Source organism: Miniopterus schreibersii, assembly GCF_964146895.1.
Source record: "Miniopterus schreibersii genome assembly, chromosome: 6".
NCBI lineage: Eukaryota > Metazoa > Chordata > Mammalia > Chiroptera > Miniopteridae > Miniopterus > Miniopterus schreibersii.
The window spans coordinates 79,300,634-79,321,816 of record NC_138107.1 but is presented as its reverse complement, the minus strand read 5'-3'; the positions used below and the strand labels follow the sequence as shown (position 1 = coordinate 79,321,816).

General features: G+C 40.9%; 1 protein-coding gene across 1 annotated transcript in view; it reads right to left on the bottom strand.

The window, feature by feature from the left end:
* The window catches only part of ADGB (androglobin), a 100,271-nt gene extending 84,749 nt beyond the window's left edge, over window positions 1–15,522 (bottom strand). Inside the window, exons 1-3 of the mRNA XM_081140908.1 lie at window positions 15,340–15,522; window positions 1,800–1,959; window positions 382–474 (exon numbers count right to left, since the gene is read on the bottom strand). Coding sequence (XP_080997034.1) covers window positions 382–474; window positions 1,800–1,959; window positions 15,340–15,413 — 327 coding nt within the window. The 5' untranslated portion in view covers window positions 15,414–15,522. The remainder of the gene's footprint in view (window positions 1–381; window positions 475–1,799; window positions 1,960–15,339) is intronic.
* Window positions 15,523–21,183: the final 5,661 nt, after the last annotated feature.

Here is a 21,183-nt window from a genome sequence, read left to right as displayed (position 1 = left end):
TAGACCAGTGGGTCTAAAGTTTAATGTACATAAGAGCTATTTAAAACAAAGTTTTCTCAGGTGATGTCCCAGTTGGTATGACTCAGGTGGCTGGGCACAGGGTCCAGGAGTGGAGGTGGCCCTTGGAAAATGCTTAACAATCCCCATAATTTGACCCCATGGAGAGAAGGAAAAGAAAGCCAGGCTCTAAACAAAATTTCAATATTCAACTGTACTGATAAACATTTAATTATCATTTAAATACCAAAATGTAATTACTTATTACTGTATACCACAGGAAAAAATACGTTAAATTGTTTAAAAAAATGCAGATTTTCATAATTAGCATTTTATATCCCATCATTAATATGTATTTTGCCTAATAATAAAAATACTTCTTACCTTATTAATTAAAAAATCCTGTGGACGTTTCCAGGAATAAATTTTCAGTGATGGTGGTAATTCAATCTTGCCTTCAGGGTCTTCAAAAAAATGCTACGTAAAGATATATTGAGATTAGTCAAAGAACTTATATGCTTATCTGCACAACCTATGGACACAGACATTGGTATGGGGAAGGTTTGGAGGTGGGTGGATGTTGGGTGGAGGGGATCAATGGGGGGAAAAAGGAGGCATCTGTAATACTTTCAACAATGAAGATAAATTTTAAAAAAAGATATACTGAGTTTTATCTCCATATGGTTTTATTAAAATAAAAACAACTCGATCTTAATAAAAATTAATAAATGCATAGATCAGTAAATAGGCATTTATAGAGCACTGGGTATGTTTGTTCTCAGAGCTAGTTCTAAGATGAAGTATTTGGAAAATGCTAAAGTTAATGACATTGTATTTAATTAATGAAACCTTGATTGATGGTTGAGTAGCATTTTGATTGGAGAAGAAAAAGTACAAGCAAGCATGTGCTGTTTGGGAACGTGAACTAGATATGGAGGGAAAACAATTTTGTTTGTTTTTGTGTGTGTGTTTTTTTTAATTTTATTTTTGTTTAAAATATTACAGATGTCCCTTTTAGGAAAACAATTTTGGATTGTCCAGATATGGACTTATTTCCACTGAAAATACTGTTTCTTTTACCTAAATGGGGGAGATTGAACAAATTTACTTGTCAACTGTTAGAACCCATAAACAAGTTAATATGTAAATGAAATTTGTATCTTTGATTAGACTTTCATTTATTGTTTTAATTAAATTTGTTATTTTGAGATTATACATTCACAGCCCATTGTATAAAATAATACAAAGAGAGTTCCTGCTTTCTCTTTTCCCAAACGTTAACATCTTGCCAGACTATACTACAGGGTCACAACCAAGATACAGACATTGACACAGTCAACATATGGAGCAGTTTCATCAACACAAGGAGGCTTCCTGTGCCTTTTACAGCCATACCTACCCTAAACTCCCACTCTGTGCTTAAGCCCTGCCACCTGGCAGGCACTCCTCTGGGCCCTGTATCTATAGTTTTGCCATTTCAGTAACGCTACATGAATGAAATCATATAGTATGTAGCCTTTTGGATTGGTTTTGATCCCCTCTCAGCCTAATTCCCTGGAGGTTCATTTCATCCAAGCTGTTGTATGTATCGGTAGTTTGTTTTGCTTATAGTTCACGGTATGGGTATTTGTTTGCTGACCACCCTTCCACTGAAGAACCTCTGGCCTGTGCCCAGGACGCAGGCCTGGGAAGACAGCCGGGGGAGACGGGCTCCCTGCGGGGAAGGCGAGCGCCCGGTTCCCACCCCTGGTTCCGCGGCAGGTTCAACGGAGGCCCAGGCGGGCGCCGCCCGGTTCACTTACAAATACGGGGCTCTTGGCCGTCTTGTCCTTCTCTTTTCCAGTCTTCCCCGCGTCCCACTTCTCTGCGTTTATGTCGACCTCGCTCCACTCCGGCCAGATGGGGAACCTGCCCTTCCTCTGCTCGGCCGAGCCCTGCGCGTTGCTGCCCAGGAGGTACTGGCTGCGGACAGAGGGCGGACGTCAGCGGGATGCACGCCTCCGGGCGAAATGCTACACCCATCGCCCCACAGTGGAATAAGTTTAATTCTCCTGTCAGCAGTCATGTCGGATACATGTTGCAATGCGTGAAACCTGGAAGGGCAAGGTAGCTCCCACATGCCCGGGTTCTAAAGGCTGAAATATCCCAGACAGACCATTTCATAAATAAGCTCCGTGCGTCAGTCCCTACTTAGGAAGGCAGGACATTCATCGTAAACATATAAGATGCTAGGTAGGGAAACATTTATATATGATTCCCACTTAAAGAAAATCCTTTACATGTATAATACTAATAGCTTTTTGAAGATCAGTCCAAATGTAACTTCGATTTTTCCCAGTTTTAAAGTGTTATGTGATCGTTGTTTTAAAAGAAAATTTTAAATACAAATCAGACAAATAAGAAGGCGTCTCTAATCCATTCTAGAAACCACGATAACAACTGTCTATTTTCTCAGGTTAGTATGCAAGCATATACCTCTCTTCTTCAAAGATGACATCAGTCAGCACACTTTTTTTTTTTTTTTTCCTAAGGGAAAGCAAAAGTTTATTGAAGGAAGGGAGAGACAAAAGCTCCTGCCACAGGGAGCAGGGTCCTGAACAGTAGCCAAGCATACTCTTTATCCACTGCTTTTATCCACTTACCAGTATATTGTTAATAGTTCCTATGTCAGTATTTATCTAAATATGAACTTAATGATGGCATAATATACTGCCTTCCATTTAACTAAGCTTCTATTTTGGAAATTTGAGGGTTTTGATTTAATTTTTTTTTCACTATTAAAAACAAGACTGCCATGGCTATTTTGTTGCTAAATATTGGCATGCATTATTCACAGTTTCCTTAGGATGGCTTTTAATAAAGACACTCTACCCAAATATATGCATATTTAAAGCTTGTGATATATTTTGATCACTTTTCTACAGAAAAGTTGAACTCATTTTATACTCTCATTGTTAGTACATAAGTTTCATATCTCTAAACCTTGACTTCCTATTTTTATGAATTCTAAAGTCTAAACTAGGCATCTTGTTTAATCTTTCAAGTTTTAACTACACATGAGGCTAGAACCCTGCTCTAGACCCTGGGATAAGCAATAAACAAACCAGACTAAAATCATCTACCCTTATGCAGATCATATCCTAGTGGGTGGAGACACAAAATAAACAGCATAAATTAAGTAAAATATATAGTATATTAGAAAGTAGAAAATGTTAAGGGAAACTACAAAACAGGATGAGGGAATTGAAGAGTTAAGGTTCACACGTTTTATTACAGTGGTCAAGGAAAGTGCTCTATAACAAGATAGTATTTACATAAATAGTGAGAGGAAACAAAGGATCAAGCCATGTGGGTATCTGTGGATGGAATGTTCTGGACACAAGGAGCAGCAAGTACAAATAGCAAGGAAGAGTATTCCAGATACAGAGAGCATCCTGGCTTATTCGAAGAAGAGTAAGGAGGTCAGTGTGGCTGAAGGGAAGGTAGGGGGAGATAATTTCAGAGAGGTAACAGAAGATGCAAAGATTATAAAGGTGATCTAAGCCAAAGGAAGGGCATTGGTTTTCAGTCTGAGCAAGCTGGGAAGCCAAAGGAGGGTTTTGAGCAGAAGTATAACATGGCATGACTAACATTTTATAATCACTTTTGATGCTATGTTGAGAGAGGTCTGAAGAACACTAGAAAGACAATGTAGAAGGCTCTGTAATGACAGATGAGAGCTAGTAGTGGTTTAGATCAGTCGGTAACAGTAGAGGAGGCAGGAAATACTCCCCAGTATATATTTTAAAGGTAGATCAAGTAGATTGAGTTGATATTTCCAGATAAGAGTGTGGGATGAGGCAAAATGGAAATAGGAAATAAAGTAGCATTTCACTTTTGAATGAGTTGTGGTTTAGATGTTTATCACACATCCATGGAGATGTTGAATAGGTAATTATAGACTTCTGATGTTTGAGAGAAAAAAATTAAACTAAAAGTGCAAATTTGACAGTCATCAGCATCTGGATGATATTTGAAGTCTTAAAACTGAATGAAATCGCAAAAAAAAAAAAAATTACACATGAGGAAGAGGCACTTTCACAGACACTGTTCAAAATACAGAACAACTGGTATGGAATGAGCATTGACCAATCTAAATGGACCCTGGTCACAATGCTGGGTCATGTCCTCAAAGCTACCAGCTAGGCCAGACATTTATTCTTTACTTTAAGTGGTGGGTCAGGTACATAAGATCTTCAGGGTAGGTCAGGACCCAGGGCAGGAGGCAGAAATGTCTGGGGCTCAGGGCTATTGGTAAGGTTGTTGTTAAGCTACTCACCAACTACTATAAAAATATTTTCATATTAGACCTATGAATACAGCTGTATATCTGCCCTGGTATTCCATGTTGAAAGTCAGAGAGAGTACGAAGAAAACTGAGAAAAGCAGTCAGTGTGGTAGACAAAATAATGCCCCCCCCCCCCAAAAAAAAATCCACATCCTAATCCCTAGAACCAGATCCAATACATGGATCTCTTTTTCCACCACAGAAGAGACTTGTAGATATCCTGAAATGGAGTGATTATCCTTGGATTATCTGGTGGACCCAATGTAATCCCGAGTCCTCAAAAGTAGATGGAGACAGTAGTCGGGAGATGAATTCATGAAGAATGCACAGACCAATGCAAAATTGTGGGTTTTGAAGATAGAGGAAAGAGGCCACACCAAAGGAAGGGAAAGGAAACTGGAAAAGCTCTTTCCTTGAGCCCCCAGAAAGGACTACAGCCTTGTTGACACCCTGATGTTAGCTCAGTGAGCTGATTTTGCACTTCTGAGCTCTACAAGTGCGAAATAACAAATTCAATTTGTTTTAAGTCATGAAGTTTGTGGTATTATGTTACAGTGGCGATAAGAAATGGTGAGGTAGAAAAACATAATAGAGGGTGATGCCTGGAAGTCAAGAAAAGCAATGTTCTCAAAAATGAGCCACAGGTCTAAATGGTGTTATTAGATCAAACAAGATGAAGTATAAACAAATAAATGTTGTACTTATCAACAAGAAGGTTAAGGTCTCTCTCAAATGTCACCTTCTGGGATTAGGGATGGGAGGAACTTTCTTGAACACCCTATCTTATATAGTAACTCTCACCTCTCTGCATGCTTTTATATTGTTTCATTTCTACAGCACTTGACAATTCTCTCACTAATCCTTATTTATGTGCTTGTGTGTTTCCACAGGTAGGGTTTGTATTGTCTACACTGACAGGAACATTGGGTTTTTTGTTCACTTCCTTCATCGCCAACAATGGGAAGAGTGTCTGAACAACATAGGCAATCTATGTGTCTTTCTGTCACCTATTTACGTAAAATAAAAGAATGAATGCTGTTATATTTCTATCATTTCTAATTAATACTGCTTCAAATTTTTACATATAGGTAGGGATTGACCAGATGCTCACCAATTCTGCCTTCCATTTCCTACATTTCCCATACTCCTTTGCAGCTTGGTACCTTGTGGTGGTGTTTTAGAGAATAGCATGTGGGGACGTGTGTTGGATCCCACCTTAGGCTCATAACACATTCTATGAGATGCTTCCTCACTATGTTCCTGCTTGATGCATGGCTCAGTCCTTATGAGAAGACCTCAGAAAATGGTAATACCACAAGATGGGACAAGCCAAGAATCCTTATTTGTCGCATTCAAATGTACCAATAAACTCCTAATCACAGGCTGGTATAAATAATCAGTCTTCCCTAGAGAAGCAGCAGCCTCAACTCAGAGCAATGACATTCTGACCTTCATTTACTTCCTCATTTCTAAATTCTGGAGAATTTTTTTCTTTACGTAGGCATTTCTAGATATTGTTACTTTTAAAAAGATCTTAATCCACCATCTTGGGGAGAAGAAAGCCTGAGAACATATATATTGTAAAGGACTGTTCTGAGTAACATGCAGGAAAATATGAGAAAATGATGACTAGGATAGTTTTTAGGAAAAAGGGGAAATTTTTCATGATATTAATAGAAAAATCATGTGTTGGTACAACAGATAAAAAGAAATTGATGATTTTGTATCTATCTAAAAGCATGATAAAATTACCTCATTCAGGAAGCTCAAATTAAAGCTATTTTTAAAAAAGGAAGATCTAATTTCTTAAAAAATAAGGACCCTGCTAAGGTCATGTTTCGCTTTCCTCTTCATTCTGTCAAGTGTAAGGAAATGTTCTGGCTCCCTCCCTTAAGCTGTTAATATTTATCACTAATTGGCCTACTTTCCTTGTAACATGTCAAATTTGTTTCCATCTATATTGAAGATCACTTAAAAAGACTCTTATTATGAGGCAGGCTAGTAAGAAGCCAGGAAAATTCCTTGGCAAATGGAATGGGGAAACTGAGACAGACAGCTGATCCAGCACCCTGACTCACCTGCCCCCTTCTTCTGTGCATGACCACTCCCTTAAGCATTAAGCCCTCAGGTCAATGAGGTTCTGATCAGCATCAAATAATGTTAGGAACAAAGCCTCAGGTCTGTTGACCACAGAGACAGAGTTTTGGTCAAACTAGAGATAACATCCTGGCTTCAGTTGTGTTTCAGCTCCAGAAAAGCAGCAAAACTGGATGAAGTTACACCATGGCTGACATCAGGACCAGCAGCATTGAGTGATGACCCCCTACCCTAGCGCCAGCCAATCAGTAGAGACCATGACCCTGACCCTATATGCTTATTTTGGTGAATCAACATATGAAAGGACAAACTTGGATAGCTGATGAATATTCTATTGAGGTCCTCCCCAGAGATCTCCCCTAAAACTTCTGCCTTTAGAAAACAAATAAAAACCCTTAAGACAAAGGACTCAGTACACGTGCTCTCTCTAGAGCATGCCTATGCCATCTTTCTTCAGGCATACATCTTTGCATTCTGTCTCCTAAGCTCTAAGGGTCCCTAGGAGACTTGCAACCAGGGAAGCAGACGGCAATGGCAGTTCATCCTGGGCTACACCCCTGAGCCTCTCTCCAAGGTCCTTCCTTTTGCCTCTATAACTTATTTCCTGAGTCCACACAGCCCAGCTGGCTCACTTCTGCCTCTGTGACTTTCTTCTAAAAGGCCAAGGCAGCTCTCTGAGCAGTCCGCCCAAATCTTCTCTTCAAGTGCACTTTTGCTCGGCATGCTAAATAAACTCCCTCTTGTGCTAGAGTTCATGGCTTTATTTCTTTCTTTGCTGCACTCAAGAACCAAGGGCCAATATCACTGGTAGCAATTAGAGGTATCTTAGATCAGATCAGTAGCTCACCTATATGCTATAAACACAATATAAAATAATGGCCAAATAAGCCCAATGTCAAATATGCTATAGACTTCAAATGATCACGTACAAGTGAGCAAAGACAAAGATGATTTCATATGTATGTATAATTTATGACTGAAATGAATTTACTGTGATTGAAAGCCATTGAAAAATGTGAATGGCTGGTTGCCAGAGGCAGAGGGTGAGGGGTGGGAAAAATGGGTGAGGGTGGTCAAAAGGTACAAACTTCCAGTTACAAAATGTGTAAGTCATGAGGACATAATATACAGCAAGTTGACTATAGTTAATAATAATATATTGTATATTTGAAAGTTGCTAAGATATCTTAAAAGTTCTCATTACAAGAAAACAACTTTCTAACTATAGATGATGTATGCTAACTTATTATGGCAATCACTTAACCATATACAGAAATATCAAATCATTATGTTGTACATCTGAAGCTAATATAATGTAATATGTCAATTATATCTCAATTTTAAAAGTCAATGAACTAATTACAGAAAGAACCAGTAGTTATGGATTGGGGGGCAGAATAGTGAATGAAATCCACAAGTAGGTACTGGGAATTGGCAGTCTAAGCTTAAAAGCCTGTAAGTCTATTTTGGAAAAGAAGCTGAATTTAACCTGTAAGTGTCAGGACACCAGAAGGAGGCCAATGCAGGAGAGTTAGCCCAGGCTTAGGCCAGCAGACTCCTTGAGCAGAGGAGGAGATGAAAGCCTGGGGGAGACCAAGGCCGGGAGAGTTGGCAGGACAGAGCACTGGAGGAGAGACCTTCACAGAGACTTTTAAGGGGGGAAAAGGCAGCAGAATCTTATGCGCACACACACGCACAGACACACACACACACACACTCCTATATATTCTTTAATGAGATTATTTTCACTGTAAGGATGTTAAAATTTCTGTGGAATGAGGTTCTGAAATTTCGCCACTGCTTTCTCAAGCATGCTGCTCAGGGGAAGGGCATAATTTTGTTCAGAGTGGGAGGCAGTTTATTTCTGCAGTGTTCGGTCAGAGTGTCTTCTTAAGCAGTGTCAGCTAATACCCTGAAGTAACCAAAATACGAAGAGGATCACACAGTTTACTTAATTTGGGTTAGGGGCATTCTGAGCCACACTCTTCAGAATTATTATGTATGTAAGGAAATAAAATGCAATCTTAAAAAATTCTGAAAATTAAAAATTTGTAAAGCAGGGTTATAACATCGACCTTTTACCCTCTTGGCTTTATCAGAATTATCTAATTGGGCATTTAACTTTAAAAGTGTGGTGAGTGCAGGGGGCAAGGGAGAGGCTGGCAGTGGAAGAGGTCATGGGGGGATAAATGGTGATGGGAAGAATAAAATAAAATTTAAGAAATAGAATAAAAAAATAAAAGTTCAACATTATCTAATTTTAATACAATTGTGCTTGTGTGAGCACAAAGATCAATAATACTCAGTTTCCACTCTCCAATTACACGACTAATGTGCATTTACTCAAAGGCACAGGGAAGGGCTCAAGGGAAGTCAAATAGGAAGCAATTTGTCAGCACAGAAGAGGCAGAAAAATCACGTCCAGCTTTGCAAATCGAATGATGGCCTCGTGGCAAAGCAGGTCTTAAAACGTGGACGGAATCGGGGGTTGGCCCGAAAAAGAGCAGCGAAAAAGAGGATAGCGAGTGGCACCAAGGATGAAAGTGGAAGAGTGTGAATCGTAGGTTAGTATCGACTGATACCGAGGACAGGAGGGAGTGAAGCTGGCGGGGGCCCCGACAGCTGAATCTCTCTCTCTCTCTCTCTCTTTTTTTTTTTTTTTTCCAAAGCAGGAACATCCTGTCATTGGAACTATGTGCTAAGACGATTACTGACGGTATTACATATGAAGTAAATTGGATAAGAACTGACTGAAGGCACAGGAATTAGCATGTTTTCTCAGTGCTTCTTCCTGGAGTTAAGGAAGGCCCAAACTAGAAGGCATCGAGGAAGGGAATGAATGCTGAGCCAGGGCAGAGGAGCAGCTTGAAGGAAAAGTCAAAAGGGAAACCAACTATAGGATGGGCAGAGGAGAGGGGAAGGTGAAAAATGACTGCTCTTTAGACTCGAGGTGTCAGGGGAGTGCTAATAAGATTCTCTAAAATGAACACGGAAAACAGAGGCCAACTACAGTAGGTTTACAGCTGTAAGACAATAATTAATGAACAATAACAAGAATAAACTCTGTGTTTCACGTACTCGCAGCTGTAAACCTGCTTTGCCCTCCCCAGTACATATGTCTGGGAGAGAAAATGATAACCGCTACTTTGGCTGTATTTAACCTGGAGCAGATGAGCCCCCCCAAGGGATCTTGAGCTCAGTTACATGATCAGGCCCCCAGGTGCTAACTTAGTCATCTTAGTCAGGAGCGATTGGTCTCCACGATCACCCATCAAAGTGGAAAGGAAAGCAAAGTAAGACCACTGGAGAATGACTTAATTTGGGGGAGAAGAAGGAAATGAAACAGGGGCAGATGGACAGAAAGGAGAACTCCAGGAAAGGACAAGACGGGATAGGTCTAGCTGGAGGGACATGTGTTTCCCTGCAGGCAGCTGAACCCTCTTGAGACATGAAGGTCCAAGCAAACTGGAGCAGCCTCTGCTGCTCTGGTCCCAGTGCGGGAAGGCTGCTGGGATCTGAGCTCCTGCCCTTCCCCGGGATCTGCCACCTTCCAGCAGCAAAGCTGATGTTTATAAAGGGCAAGCACAACCCATGCTAGAGCATGCGTATCAGTGAGGACTTGAACCAAAATCCAGACGCTAGTACACAGGCTCCAATTAACTTTTTTTTTTTTTTTACACAACTCCAAACTATTTTCCTCATAAGCTCATTCCTTGTCTATGGTAAAACCAGCCCTAAATTCCCTCTAGACTTTGATCCAAAGTAGAACAAAACTGTTTTGGCTCCAATTTCTAATTCATTATAACGATATGCAGAAAGGGCCCTGTTGGCAGAGTGTGCGGCACAACCTTCGCTTTTGACATTGACCTTACCTGGTTAAAGTCTCACTGTGTTGGTGACTCATACCTGGGGCAAAAGCAGGCAAAACATTCACAGTTCTTCCTGCTTTCTCCCCTTTTGCCAGTGTATCCACAAGGTTTGATGACCTACAGCCGTTTTCATTAATGGATCACTAACCTAGATAGATTTCCTCCCATGGGATTCAATAGATGCCTTCTCTGAATACCCTCCTAAGCAGTGCTGCTCAGAAACAAATGCTGCAGAGAGTGACGGTGAGGAGAGCCGAGCTCTGAGTTTACCTGACCTCTGAGAGGGATGGAAGCTGTGGATGGAAGCCACGCACCCTGGACTGAAGACTGAGAGGGAGGAAATGGGGGCAGAAAGGTCACACTGATCTTCTGTGAACTTTAACTGAAGTAATATATGTAACCTTGATATTCATCAGGTCGGACGGATGGAATAAAAATAATTACAAAATATTCAGTCTATCGCATTCATTTCGACACCAGTGAAAAAGACCATACAAAATATAAATATTTGTTTACTCTAAAAATGTACCCTATGTTAATCCAGCCACACAAATGAGCACAGTTATAGCCCCAGAACCTGGAATTAATTGACCTGGGCTGACCCTGGGAAGGAATGTTAATAAAATTTCAAAGTCCTTGGCGGGTTACTTCTTATGACAACATATGCATATCCTATTTGTCAAGGGTGAAAGTGAGAAAGATTAGTAATATTTCTATTTGATCTTTCACATTATATAAACTACACAAATCATGTCAAAGGTATATTTTTAATCTAGCTTGGTTACAGTTTTTAATAATTTTATTTCACATTAAGTGGTATAACCAGTTTATAGATTATTTAATCCCTTGATTAAAATAATCTGTGACCTGGAAATGTCAAATAAATATTAAAGCCAATCAAAATATTTTTAAATGGTCACTTTTGACTGAGGCAGTAATAATTTGCTCATCTAGAAGCATTAACAACATTATTCATTTCAAAGTATAAATTTGATTATGTTTTTAGGTAATAATGCACAAATTTCATGTTTATAAATTTAAATATTTTCCATCTAACTTCTTCTACTGTAAAATACTACAGAATAAATTTGAGACCATATTACTTCTAAAGCTACACAAACTAAAAACTAGGTGACAAAAAAAAAAAAGATTAAAAAAATAGATTTTACTGCCAGAGATGATGCTTACACTGTGTCAGATTTTAATGAATTATTAAACAAATGCTCAGATTAATAGTATTTCAAAGAGAGAACTGATGACAGACCCCACTAAGACTAATGGGATACATCTATCATTAAACAATGCTTTTTGGCTAGGTTTTTATATTTAAAAATTTTAACATTTATACAATGCCCTAATCCATGCCAGGCACTGCCCTACATTCTGGGGGTGACTGATGGGCCTCTTCCCTCTGGCTTTCAGAGTCTCTCTGGTTCTGACTCAGAGGGTTTTATGGCCGAGCTGCCACACCAGGTTTCCAGTTCAACTCAACTAAATTACACACACATTATTAAACTCACATTGTCCCAGGCCTGAAGAGAATGCAAAAATAAATAAGGCAAGGCATTTAGAAAATTATTTACTCTAATAAATAGATTTTATCTACACTTTTTTATTTCTTGTCTTTTCAGACATGGTGGCATCATGACCAGGGCATCAGAGCACATTTTACCACTTTGGTTGAAGATCTGTCTCTTATAGGCTTGGACCACAGTCACCTTACAGGATCTGCTCTGCACCCATTCACCTCCCCCCTTTAAAAGTATTCCTCACTGTCATCGAGGGCTCCCAGAATTAGGAGTCCCCCGTTATTGTTATCTCAGACCGCCACCTATTTCTTGCTACCCTTATTTTTAATCCAGCCTGTATTCCATGCAGACAGTTTTCAAATTATACTTCATAAATTATCATTTTGGTATTTAAAGCCACCTGTGTTTATGACATATATAGTTCAAAGTTTTAAATATTTAACTATAAAAGAATTCCCTCACTTATTATGGACCCAGTAATGGTAAAAAAAAAAAAATCTTACAAAGTCATGAAAGTTTGGAGGAAAAAATAAAGCAGAGGAGAGAGGACAGAACATGTCAGATTGGGAGTGATTTTAATTAGCTGGCCCTTCATTTAAAGAAAGAAAATTGAATGTCAAAATAGAAAAGTGACATGTCAATATCACAAAAGTGGTGTCAGAGCGAACCTTATAACAGAGATTTTATTCCTCCTGATACAGAGAAATAGAGAAAAAGTAAAGTAGAAATATGATCATCTGATGTAAAACTAACAATTCAGTTACCTGGCACAATTTTTCTCAGGGACTCAAAGTCATAACCACCTATGAATTTAGTCACAACTGGACATAGATGATTATTCTTCTTCAGCTGTAACATCTTAGTTTCTTAACTCTGCCAACAGGGAATCAGATGAGAAAGGCAGGGAGAACTGGACCTCGATCAGACTCAGGGGTGAAAACCAAGCTGGGGAACCAAACCGTGAACTCGAGTAAACAAATGGTAACTGCTTATTATGTGCTAGCCACATATTAGACAAAAGCCAGACATGGTCCGTATCCCCAACCTGACACATAATTTTAGGAAATAAAAGATATACGCTGCAGATGGCAGCTCTGGGAGAATGGGTTTCTATGGGATGGCCATTTTCAAGGCCCTGAAAACTTTTCCTTTCATTTCTGTACAGGACCATGTTAGATAGAGTTAGTTGCATGTATTGGATGTATAGCCACAGATGTTGTACAATGGCACATAAAAACCTACTATGTGCCCCCAGTATATTCAAATGACAACTACAGTGGAGCCTTGCTAGACTTTGATCTTAGGCCCCATGCTGTGTGACACTTTATTGTTTTTCTATGACTTAGCCTGGTATCTATGATTAGTTTTTCAGTAAAATGGATAAACTTGATTTATGATGAACTTGACAACCTATCATGTAATGCTATAGCAAAATCTAATGATATGATGTTTAATGCTCAGTAGATAGTTTCTAGCAAAGCCTAGGTTTGGTGTTATTATTTGCCTTTATTCTTCCATTTTCCTACATATATACATACATGTTTATTGACATAATTCAACTCAGATATTTTCTGGGGGGAAAAAACATGTTAGAAATAACGTTATCATCTCGAAAAGAAATAGGAAGCACAGGCAAGGAAACAGTTGATATCTTACCATCAGGGACATTATCAACCATCACAGGACCAGGCCACGTACTGCGTTTTATGGTACCTGCTTTGATTGGTTTCTTATAGAAGCTAACAATCTCATCTCTTTCAGGATATAAGCTCTTTAAAGTCAAAGATTTTCCCCAAGTTCCAAGAGTTGTGAGACTTCACTGTGCATTAATTATAACCATCATTGGCCAAGATTTTTTTAGTGTATTAAAAAATTCTTTTGCAATCATGTTATAATCTCTATTTAGTCACTGTCATTCATTCATTAAGTAAACATTTTTGAGTGTCTACTATGTATGATCCAGGAATCAGCTGAGGTTTCAATGGTTTATAAAATAGAAATGGAAGAGTCCCTGCCTTTATAGAACTTATATTCTATTAGGAAGACACATAAGTACAAAAAAATATTTAAAAAGTAAAATATTTAGCATGTTAAGAGAGCAAAAAAGTAATGAAGAAAAATAAAGCAGCAAAGGAAAACAGGGAGGTTTTTGGTTTTGGCAGAAAGTGTGGGTTGCGACTTTAAACCAATTGGCCAAAGAAGCTGATGTGAGAAAATGGCATTTAGGTAGACACCTAATGGAAGTGAGGGAGAAAACAGGCTGAAAGTCTGGGGGAAAGAGCTTTCCAGCAGAGAAAACAGCAAGTGCAAAGGCCCTGAGGTAGGCACAAGCCTTGGGTGTTCCAGGGCGGAGGAGTCTAGTATGTAAACAAGAGGGAGGTAAAGTCAGAAAAGTAGCAGGGGCCTGATCCTGTGGGGCCTTGTAGGACTTGGGCCCTGTAAGAATGGAAGCCATTAGAAAATGTTGAAATGACCTCACTTTCATTGGTATGCAGCCTGGGAGTGATCCTGTTAAAATCACCTATGTATGTAATATTGTATCTGAAAATTAATAAAATGAATGGATTATCTGCCAGGTAGCTGGAAGCCTGCTTATGAGAGAGGACAGAGCTAGGAAGTAGAGAATCAGGAGTCAGGGACATGGAAATGCGCCTGGGAGGGGAGTTCATGGAGGGGAAAATACTAGGGACCGGGACAGAAGTCCACGGTGGGATTTTTTTCAGCAAGGAAGGAGGTGAAGAAGTAGACACCCCAGATGTGACCATCCAGTTAAAAAGAATGTACTGCCTGCCTCCCCCCCACCCCCACAGGCACGGCCAGAGAACAGGAGCGATCCCTCCGAGGTAGGTTTGGCAGCTGGCACTCTCTCACAGCTAGAATACATTTTAGCAGTTTTGTAAGTTCAAACAATAGCCCAAAGCCTGTGCTATGAGTGACTGGGTATTTCTAAAGAAAAAAAAGAAGACCAGAGGGAAAAAATAAGGAGGGCCGTACACAGACACCTCAGGATAGGGAAGCAGATAGATCCCATTAGCTAGGCTCTGTGCAGTTTTTGGAGTAAACATTAGTAACATGAACTACAGGGTTATAGAGTTTTAACCCATCTATGTCTGATATCATCTGATCTAAGGTCTTTAGATGTGGGACTGGGGCCGACCCAAACTAGGGAATCTCTGTTTCAAGTTAAGATTCCTCTCTCCTCTCCCTCTCTGGGTCGCTGGATGTCTCAGGGGCAACCTGAGTGCATGAGTGACCCCTGAAGGCGAGGGGGCGGGACGGGTCACATAGGGGGCTGGAAGCGCAGCCCTGCAGCGGAAGCACAGAAACGAGGGGCGCTGGGAAGGAGGGGGCCCCAGGCGAGCATGGGGGAGGAGTGGGAGCGAGGGTGCCGGGTCTGAGCGCCCACAGAGGACACGAGGCTGAGCGGCAGCTGGGGCAGAGTCTGGTAAGGAAAGCAGCCCCGGAGCAGCGACAGGCCGCGGGGCGCGGCTGGGGAGGGGTGGGCGGGCGGGGGCCTTACTCCTTGGACTTGTCCGAGCTGTGCGCCGAGTTGATATTGTGCACCTCCCTCTTCTTGGCTTGTTTGGTGGTCATGGCCCAGGCTGGGCTCCCCGGGGCTCGGAGTCGCCTCGGCGGCGCGGGCGGCGCGTCTGCCGTTGCCAGGAGACCGCGCGCAAGCGTCGTGCGGACGCCCGCGCGGCTCTGAGCCCCGAGCGCAGGCGCAAACCTAACGCAGGGCGCCCGGGCCCCGCCCCTGGGGCTGGGTGTCGGCGCAGGAGCGCGGGCTGGACAGCGCGGTGCGTGGGCAGCGCCGGTAAACTGGGGCTGTGCCCGGCGCCCTGCCCGGCTCGCACCTTGGGAACCATAGAATAGATGATGATAGATTAGATAGATAGATGATAGATAGATAGATAGATAGATAGATAGATAGATAGATAGATAGATAGATAGATAGATAGATAGATAGATAGATAGATGATAGATAGATAGATAGATAGATAGATGATAGATAGATAGAGATAGATGATGATAGATGATAGATGATGATAGATGATGATAGATAGATGATAGGTAGATGATAGATAGAGATGATTAGATATAGATATAGATATAGATGATATAGATATAGATATAGATATAGATATAGATAGATAGATAAATATATATAATGAATCCGTATATATATATATATAGATTGTCTCGGAGTTTCAGCTGTTTGAAGACGGATGTTTTGAGAGGGTCTTTCTCCCCAGGTCTTCTCTGAAAAAGTTCCTTCCATAATAACCAAGGGAAAATTATGGGAACCCTGAATTTGCCAGGGGTTCGGATAGAGTGGGTGCGAGGTGATCCCTTCAGAGAACGCAGGACCGTGATGCCCTCAGGGGCTGAAAGTTTGATGCCCGTGATTAAGCAGGTCCCGGGTCTTGACTGTCCACAGGAAAGAAAAAACCCAAGTCATGGAGTCGAGGGGCCCTTGAGACACTCACTTGAAAAGACACGAGCCAAATGGCACGATCCAAGCGAACCAAGACCTATGAGGCTCCAGCTTACTGCTCAGCCAACCCCCAGGTGTACTTATGGGTTATCTCGCCTTGGGCAAGTTCTTCCTTCTGAGTCTCAGTTTCCTCCTTTGTAAACAGGAGATACTTATACCTAACTCACATTCTGTTTTGAAAATAAATGAGAGGTATGTGAAATGTTTAGCACACGATGAAAGCCCAGCAAATGGGGGCCCCTGTTTCTGAGATGTCTGTTCCCATGTCTTCAAGGAGCAGGCAAATCAGTGAATGAATGAAGCTGAGAAATGCTTAGGCTGGAAAAACTTTAAAATTCATTAAGACAAAACAAAAACATTGTGCTGGCCCAATACAATCTCACTTCAGAGCGATTTGACCGTACCCAGGCCTGAGTTTAGATCCCCTGTCACTAGCTGGCCTCTCTCATGAACCTGGACATAAACATCTTTAAATAAACACCCTGCTCTTGGGACTGGGCAATGCTCAGAGGCCCAACTCGACAGGGGAGACGCAGCTTCCTGCAAAGCAAATCTTTCAACTGCTCTGACAAATGAACGTCCAGCCCTCTCCACTCAGCATAGCCTTTTCTTGGTCAGACTATCCCAATCTAATTGTTATTGCGGGTTATACAGATGACAATCAGACAGCATCTTTGTTGTCCTTTTTTGTTTTTGTCCTTTCAGCCTCGTTGTATTTATATATGCAAGATAAATAACTTCAAAGTTAGTAGTGTTAATTTTATGCCCTACAAACATCTATACATGGGAAGACAATGGAGGTACCTTGAGGGCTCTGCCTCATTTATCGCAGTATTGAAATTTCTAGAGAACTCTCCTAGAGGGAAGTAGAAGACCAAAATTTGAGAAATTACTATTTAACAGAAAATCTTATCAGAGTGATCAAATGCATAGCCATAATCATAGATAAAGACTACTGGGTAAAAATAGCACAATTTTAAGCAAACAACCCATGGACAGGTGAGTTTCATCTTGAGCCAGGCCATCCCTAAAGCCATCCATGGTTAAGGGTTGTAAGATGCCAAGACATTAGAGAAGAAAAGTCTTAGAAATCAAATGATCAACAGTCTACCCATATTTTATAGGTAAGGAGCCCCACACCAAGAGAAGAGAAGTGTTTTTCCGAAAGTTGTGTAGCTACTTAGTGGTGGCATTTGGACTAGAGGCAGTAAAGGAGGAACACCAGTGTAAGCCAAACAGAGCATTACTATACTTGGAGATGGCCTTCTCATATTAAATTAGGATAGAAACAAGGGAGTTGACATAAGATGGAATGAGATGATAATTTTTTTTAAAAAGTTATAAAGTGTGTATTAATTTCTTTCCTAGTCTCTTTTTTCCCCCATCCTCCCACTTCCCACTTCCCTTTGGCAACCACCAGCTTGTTCTCTATATCTATGGGCCTGTTTCTATTTTATTCTGTTTAGATCATTTGTTTTTTTAGATTCCACATGTAAGTGAAATCATGCAGTATTTGTCTTTGGCTTATTTCACTTAGCATAATACCCTTTAGCTCCATCCACTTGGTGGTCTGTGGGAAGGTTTCATTCATTTCTTATGGCTGAGTCACATTCCATTGTACACCTACCATATTTTCTTTATCCATTCACCCATCAGTAGACACCTAGGCTGCTTCTATATCTTCGCAATTATAAATAGTGCTGCAATGAACATAGAGGTACATGTATTTTTTCAAATTAGAGTTTTTGTTTTCTTCAAATAAATACCCAGAAGTAGAATTGCTGAGACTTCTGGAAGCTCTATTTCAAATTTTTTGAGGAACTTCCACACTGTCTTCCATACTGGCTGCACCAGTTTACAGTCCCACCAACCGTGTACCAGGGTCCCTTATTCTCATTAATTTCTAGTGTCATCTTCCTTCCCCTTTATTATATTATAAATGTGGCATACATAAATGAAATTTCTTCTTTTTTTTTTATGCAGTTTGGTCAAGCCCTAATTCTAAGAGGCAAATCTTTTCCTCGGTAAACCTTAAATGGTATTTGCAATGTGCCAGTGTGAAAAGGACAATTGACCCTACATCTATCTTTTTTCCTTTTATCCCATATTCTTAAGTGCAGGTGAAAATCATGGTCCATGTTATTTTGAAGTGCTAATAATAGCTGTGATTTATTGAGTTCCTGCTATATTCTACGCTGGGTGTGTGTGTGTGTTCTATCTCCTTAGAGAAGAGGCTATAGAGACAGACCTGAATGTAAATACTGACTCTTACCCTAAGTAAGTTACTTAAACTCTCTGAATTCCATTTTCTTCATTTGTACAGTCGGAAGAATTGTACTTACCTCACATGTTGTGCTTGGAGCATAATAAGCACTGAGATAATGACAGCCAATATTGTCACTATGTCACAGGTAAGTAGCCTGAAGCAGACGGGTAAGGGGCTTGCCTGACATGGGGCAGGTGGTAGAGAGAGATCCACCTGACTGCACGGCCTTTGCCTTCTGCAATTCTCCAGGCTGACTATCCTTGCTGTGACCCTCAGGGTCGCTCCTGAGCACAGCAAACGCAGATGACTGCCCTGCGACTCAGCTTAGGGACTTCCAAGCTCTCTGGCTGTTAAATCACTTTCAAAGGCTGAGAAACAAGGCTTAGACTTTATTACAGCTACTTAGAATGGAGCCTCTGCTTACTTTTTGAGGAAGAATTCTTTGGCTTCAAGAACCCTGCTTTGGGAAGTGGTTAGAAATGGTCACTTCCCCATGCCAGCACAAACAACAGGCAGGGCTTCTCTCTGGATTACTCGGGGACTGCAGAAATGGGGAAGTGAAGTTCAGTAACCCCTTCTCCACCTACCATTGGGAGTCTGGAGGACTGGAGCTGGGCAGGGGAAAGGGGTGGGGGTGGGGCAGGAAGAGGGGCAGCATTTCTGCTTTGTACAGTCATAGCTCTAAGTAGCTTCGGACGCTTGGGCCCACAGCCAGAGGAAATGATATAGATAATGCTGCTCAGGCACCTCTTTGCAGTTAAGTCAATTATAAAATTGCCTAGAATTTAACCAACCAAATGAGAAAGCATAACATCTACATGTATCCTTACTTTTGCCCTGACCCTTCTCGTTTACTAGAGCAGGACCTGGTCCTACTTTTCAGCAAATTTAGTTCAAACTTTACAAGACCCTTCAACATCTAACAGCCAGAGCTCACATTTATTGAGCACTTGCTATATCCTTGGCATTCTTTTAATCTCTTTTTCTGTGTTAACTCAATCCTAAAAACACCCTAGGAACTTGTTATTATTACAGTCTCTCTTTTGTAAGTCAGAAAACAGGCAGAGGGGTTAAATTAAATTAGTGAGGATTCAAGCCTATGAATTTTGAGCCAGACAAATTCTCTTTATAGCCATTTTATTCTGCCTCTGACTCCCTCAGGGATCACAATACTGTGAGGTGTGACAATCTGCCTATTTTATATAAAAGGAGAGTGAGCTTTAGAAAAGCTTAGCAACTTGTCCAAAGTCCAAAGCACAGAGGGAGCGGAGCCAGGATGTAAAGGTGAGCAGTTTGGCCTCAGAGTGCTATTGTATTGTATTTTATTGTATTGTATTGTATTGTATTGTATTGTATTGTATTATGTTTTTTATTATGGTAAGAACACTTAATACAAGATCTACCCTCTTAACAAACTTTTGAGTGTACAATACAATATTGTTAATTATAGCTACGACATTATACAACAGATCACTAGAAGATATTTGCCTTGTATAACCAAAATTTTATACCTGTGAACACTCAAGCTCTCTGCTACACTGCCTTCTTCAAACAGTGGGAGTACAGGCAAATGTTCACTCTGTGTCATTGAAAATATTATCATAAATAGCCACTTAGTTTTGTCCCTTGATGTTCAGTCTCTTCAGAGCCCACAAGTTACAAAAGACGTGGATCCTGCAGATGTGAAACCATTTGTCCGTGCCAGAGAAAGCCTCATTATGCTGGCTGACTCCTAACTTATTGTTTAATTATCTTTGAAAGGAAATTCTGAATCTAGAGTCTTAAAAATGGGGTAATACAGAAATCAGGCATTTATTTTCATTATACCAGCTAAAAATTAATTTCCACTTTTATAAGCTATTTATATAAGAAGTATAGTTTTCCTGACTGTAATAAAACACTTCATCAGGGTGTAAACTAACGTGCATTTGTACAACGTTGCAATCCCCCAGGCAGTGGGCGCAGTGGTACTAATCCAGATCCCCTTTAGACAAGGCACTCACTCCCCCCAGGGGAAGCTGCCTCTCTCAACCCAGGGTTATGCTTTCTCCCTGACAGCCTTCTGCATCTCACTAAGGATACACCTGACAGCTCTGAAAGGTCATTATCTCTCCAGACCTCCCTTATTATTGGTGGAGACATTTGTTACAGCAACATTGCGATTTAACTTCTCCTTCTGTCCAATCCCCTTGCCTCACACTCCTAGAGATGTTACAGAGAACACCATACGAGCAAATCTCAGAGTGTTAGGACCTGTTTTCTGGAAACCAGCCTTAACAGTTGCTATCAGGTATGACTCTAGGAAGTGGACTCTAAAATGAGATTTGGGAAAATTTCTGCTTCCAAACAAGATGAAGTACCAGGGAGTGGACTTAGCCCCTCACATGCAGTAACTAATAAACAGAATAAACGATATGAAGACATTGGTTAACAAGCATAAAAGGCAGTGATCCCTGAGAGGTGGGGGGGGGGGAAAGATGGGCCTTTATAATTGTCCCAGCTTGGTGGGAGGCTCTGGCGCAGGGCAGGGGAGCTCGGCAGAGCCTGATGGTGCACCTGATATGAGGAGATGGAGCTGGAGTCCAGTGAGGGTCGGCAGCTGA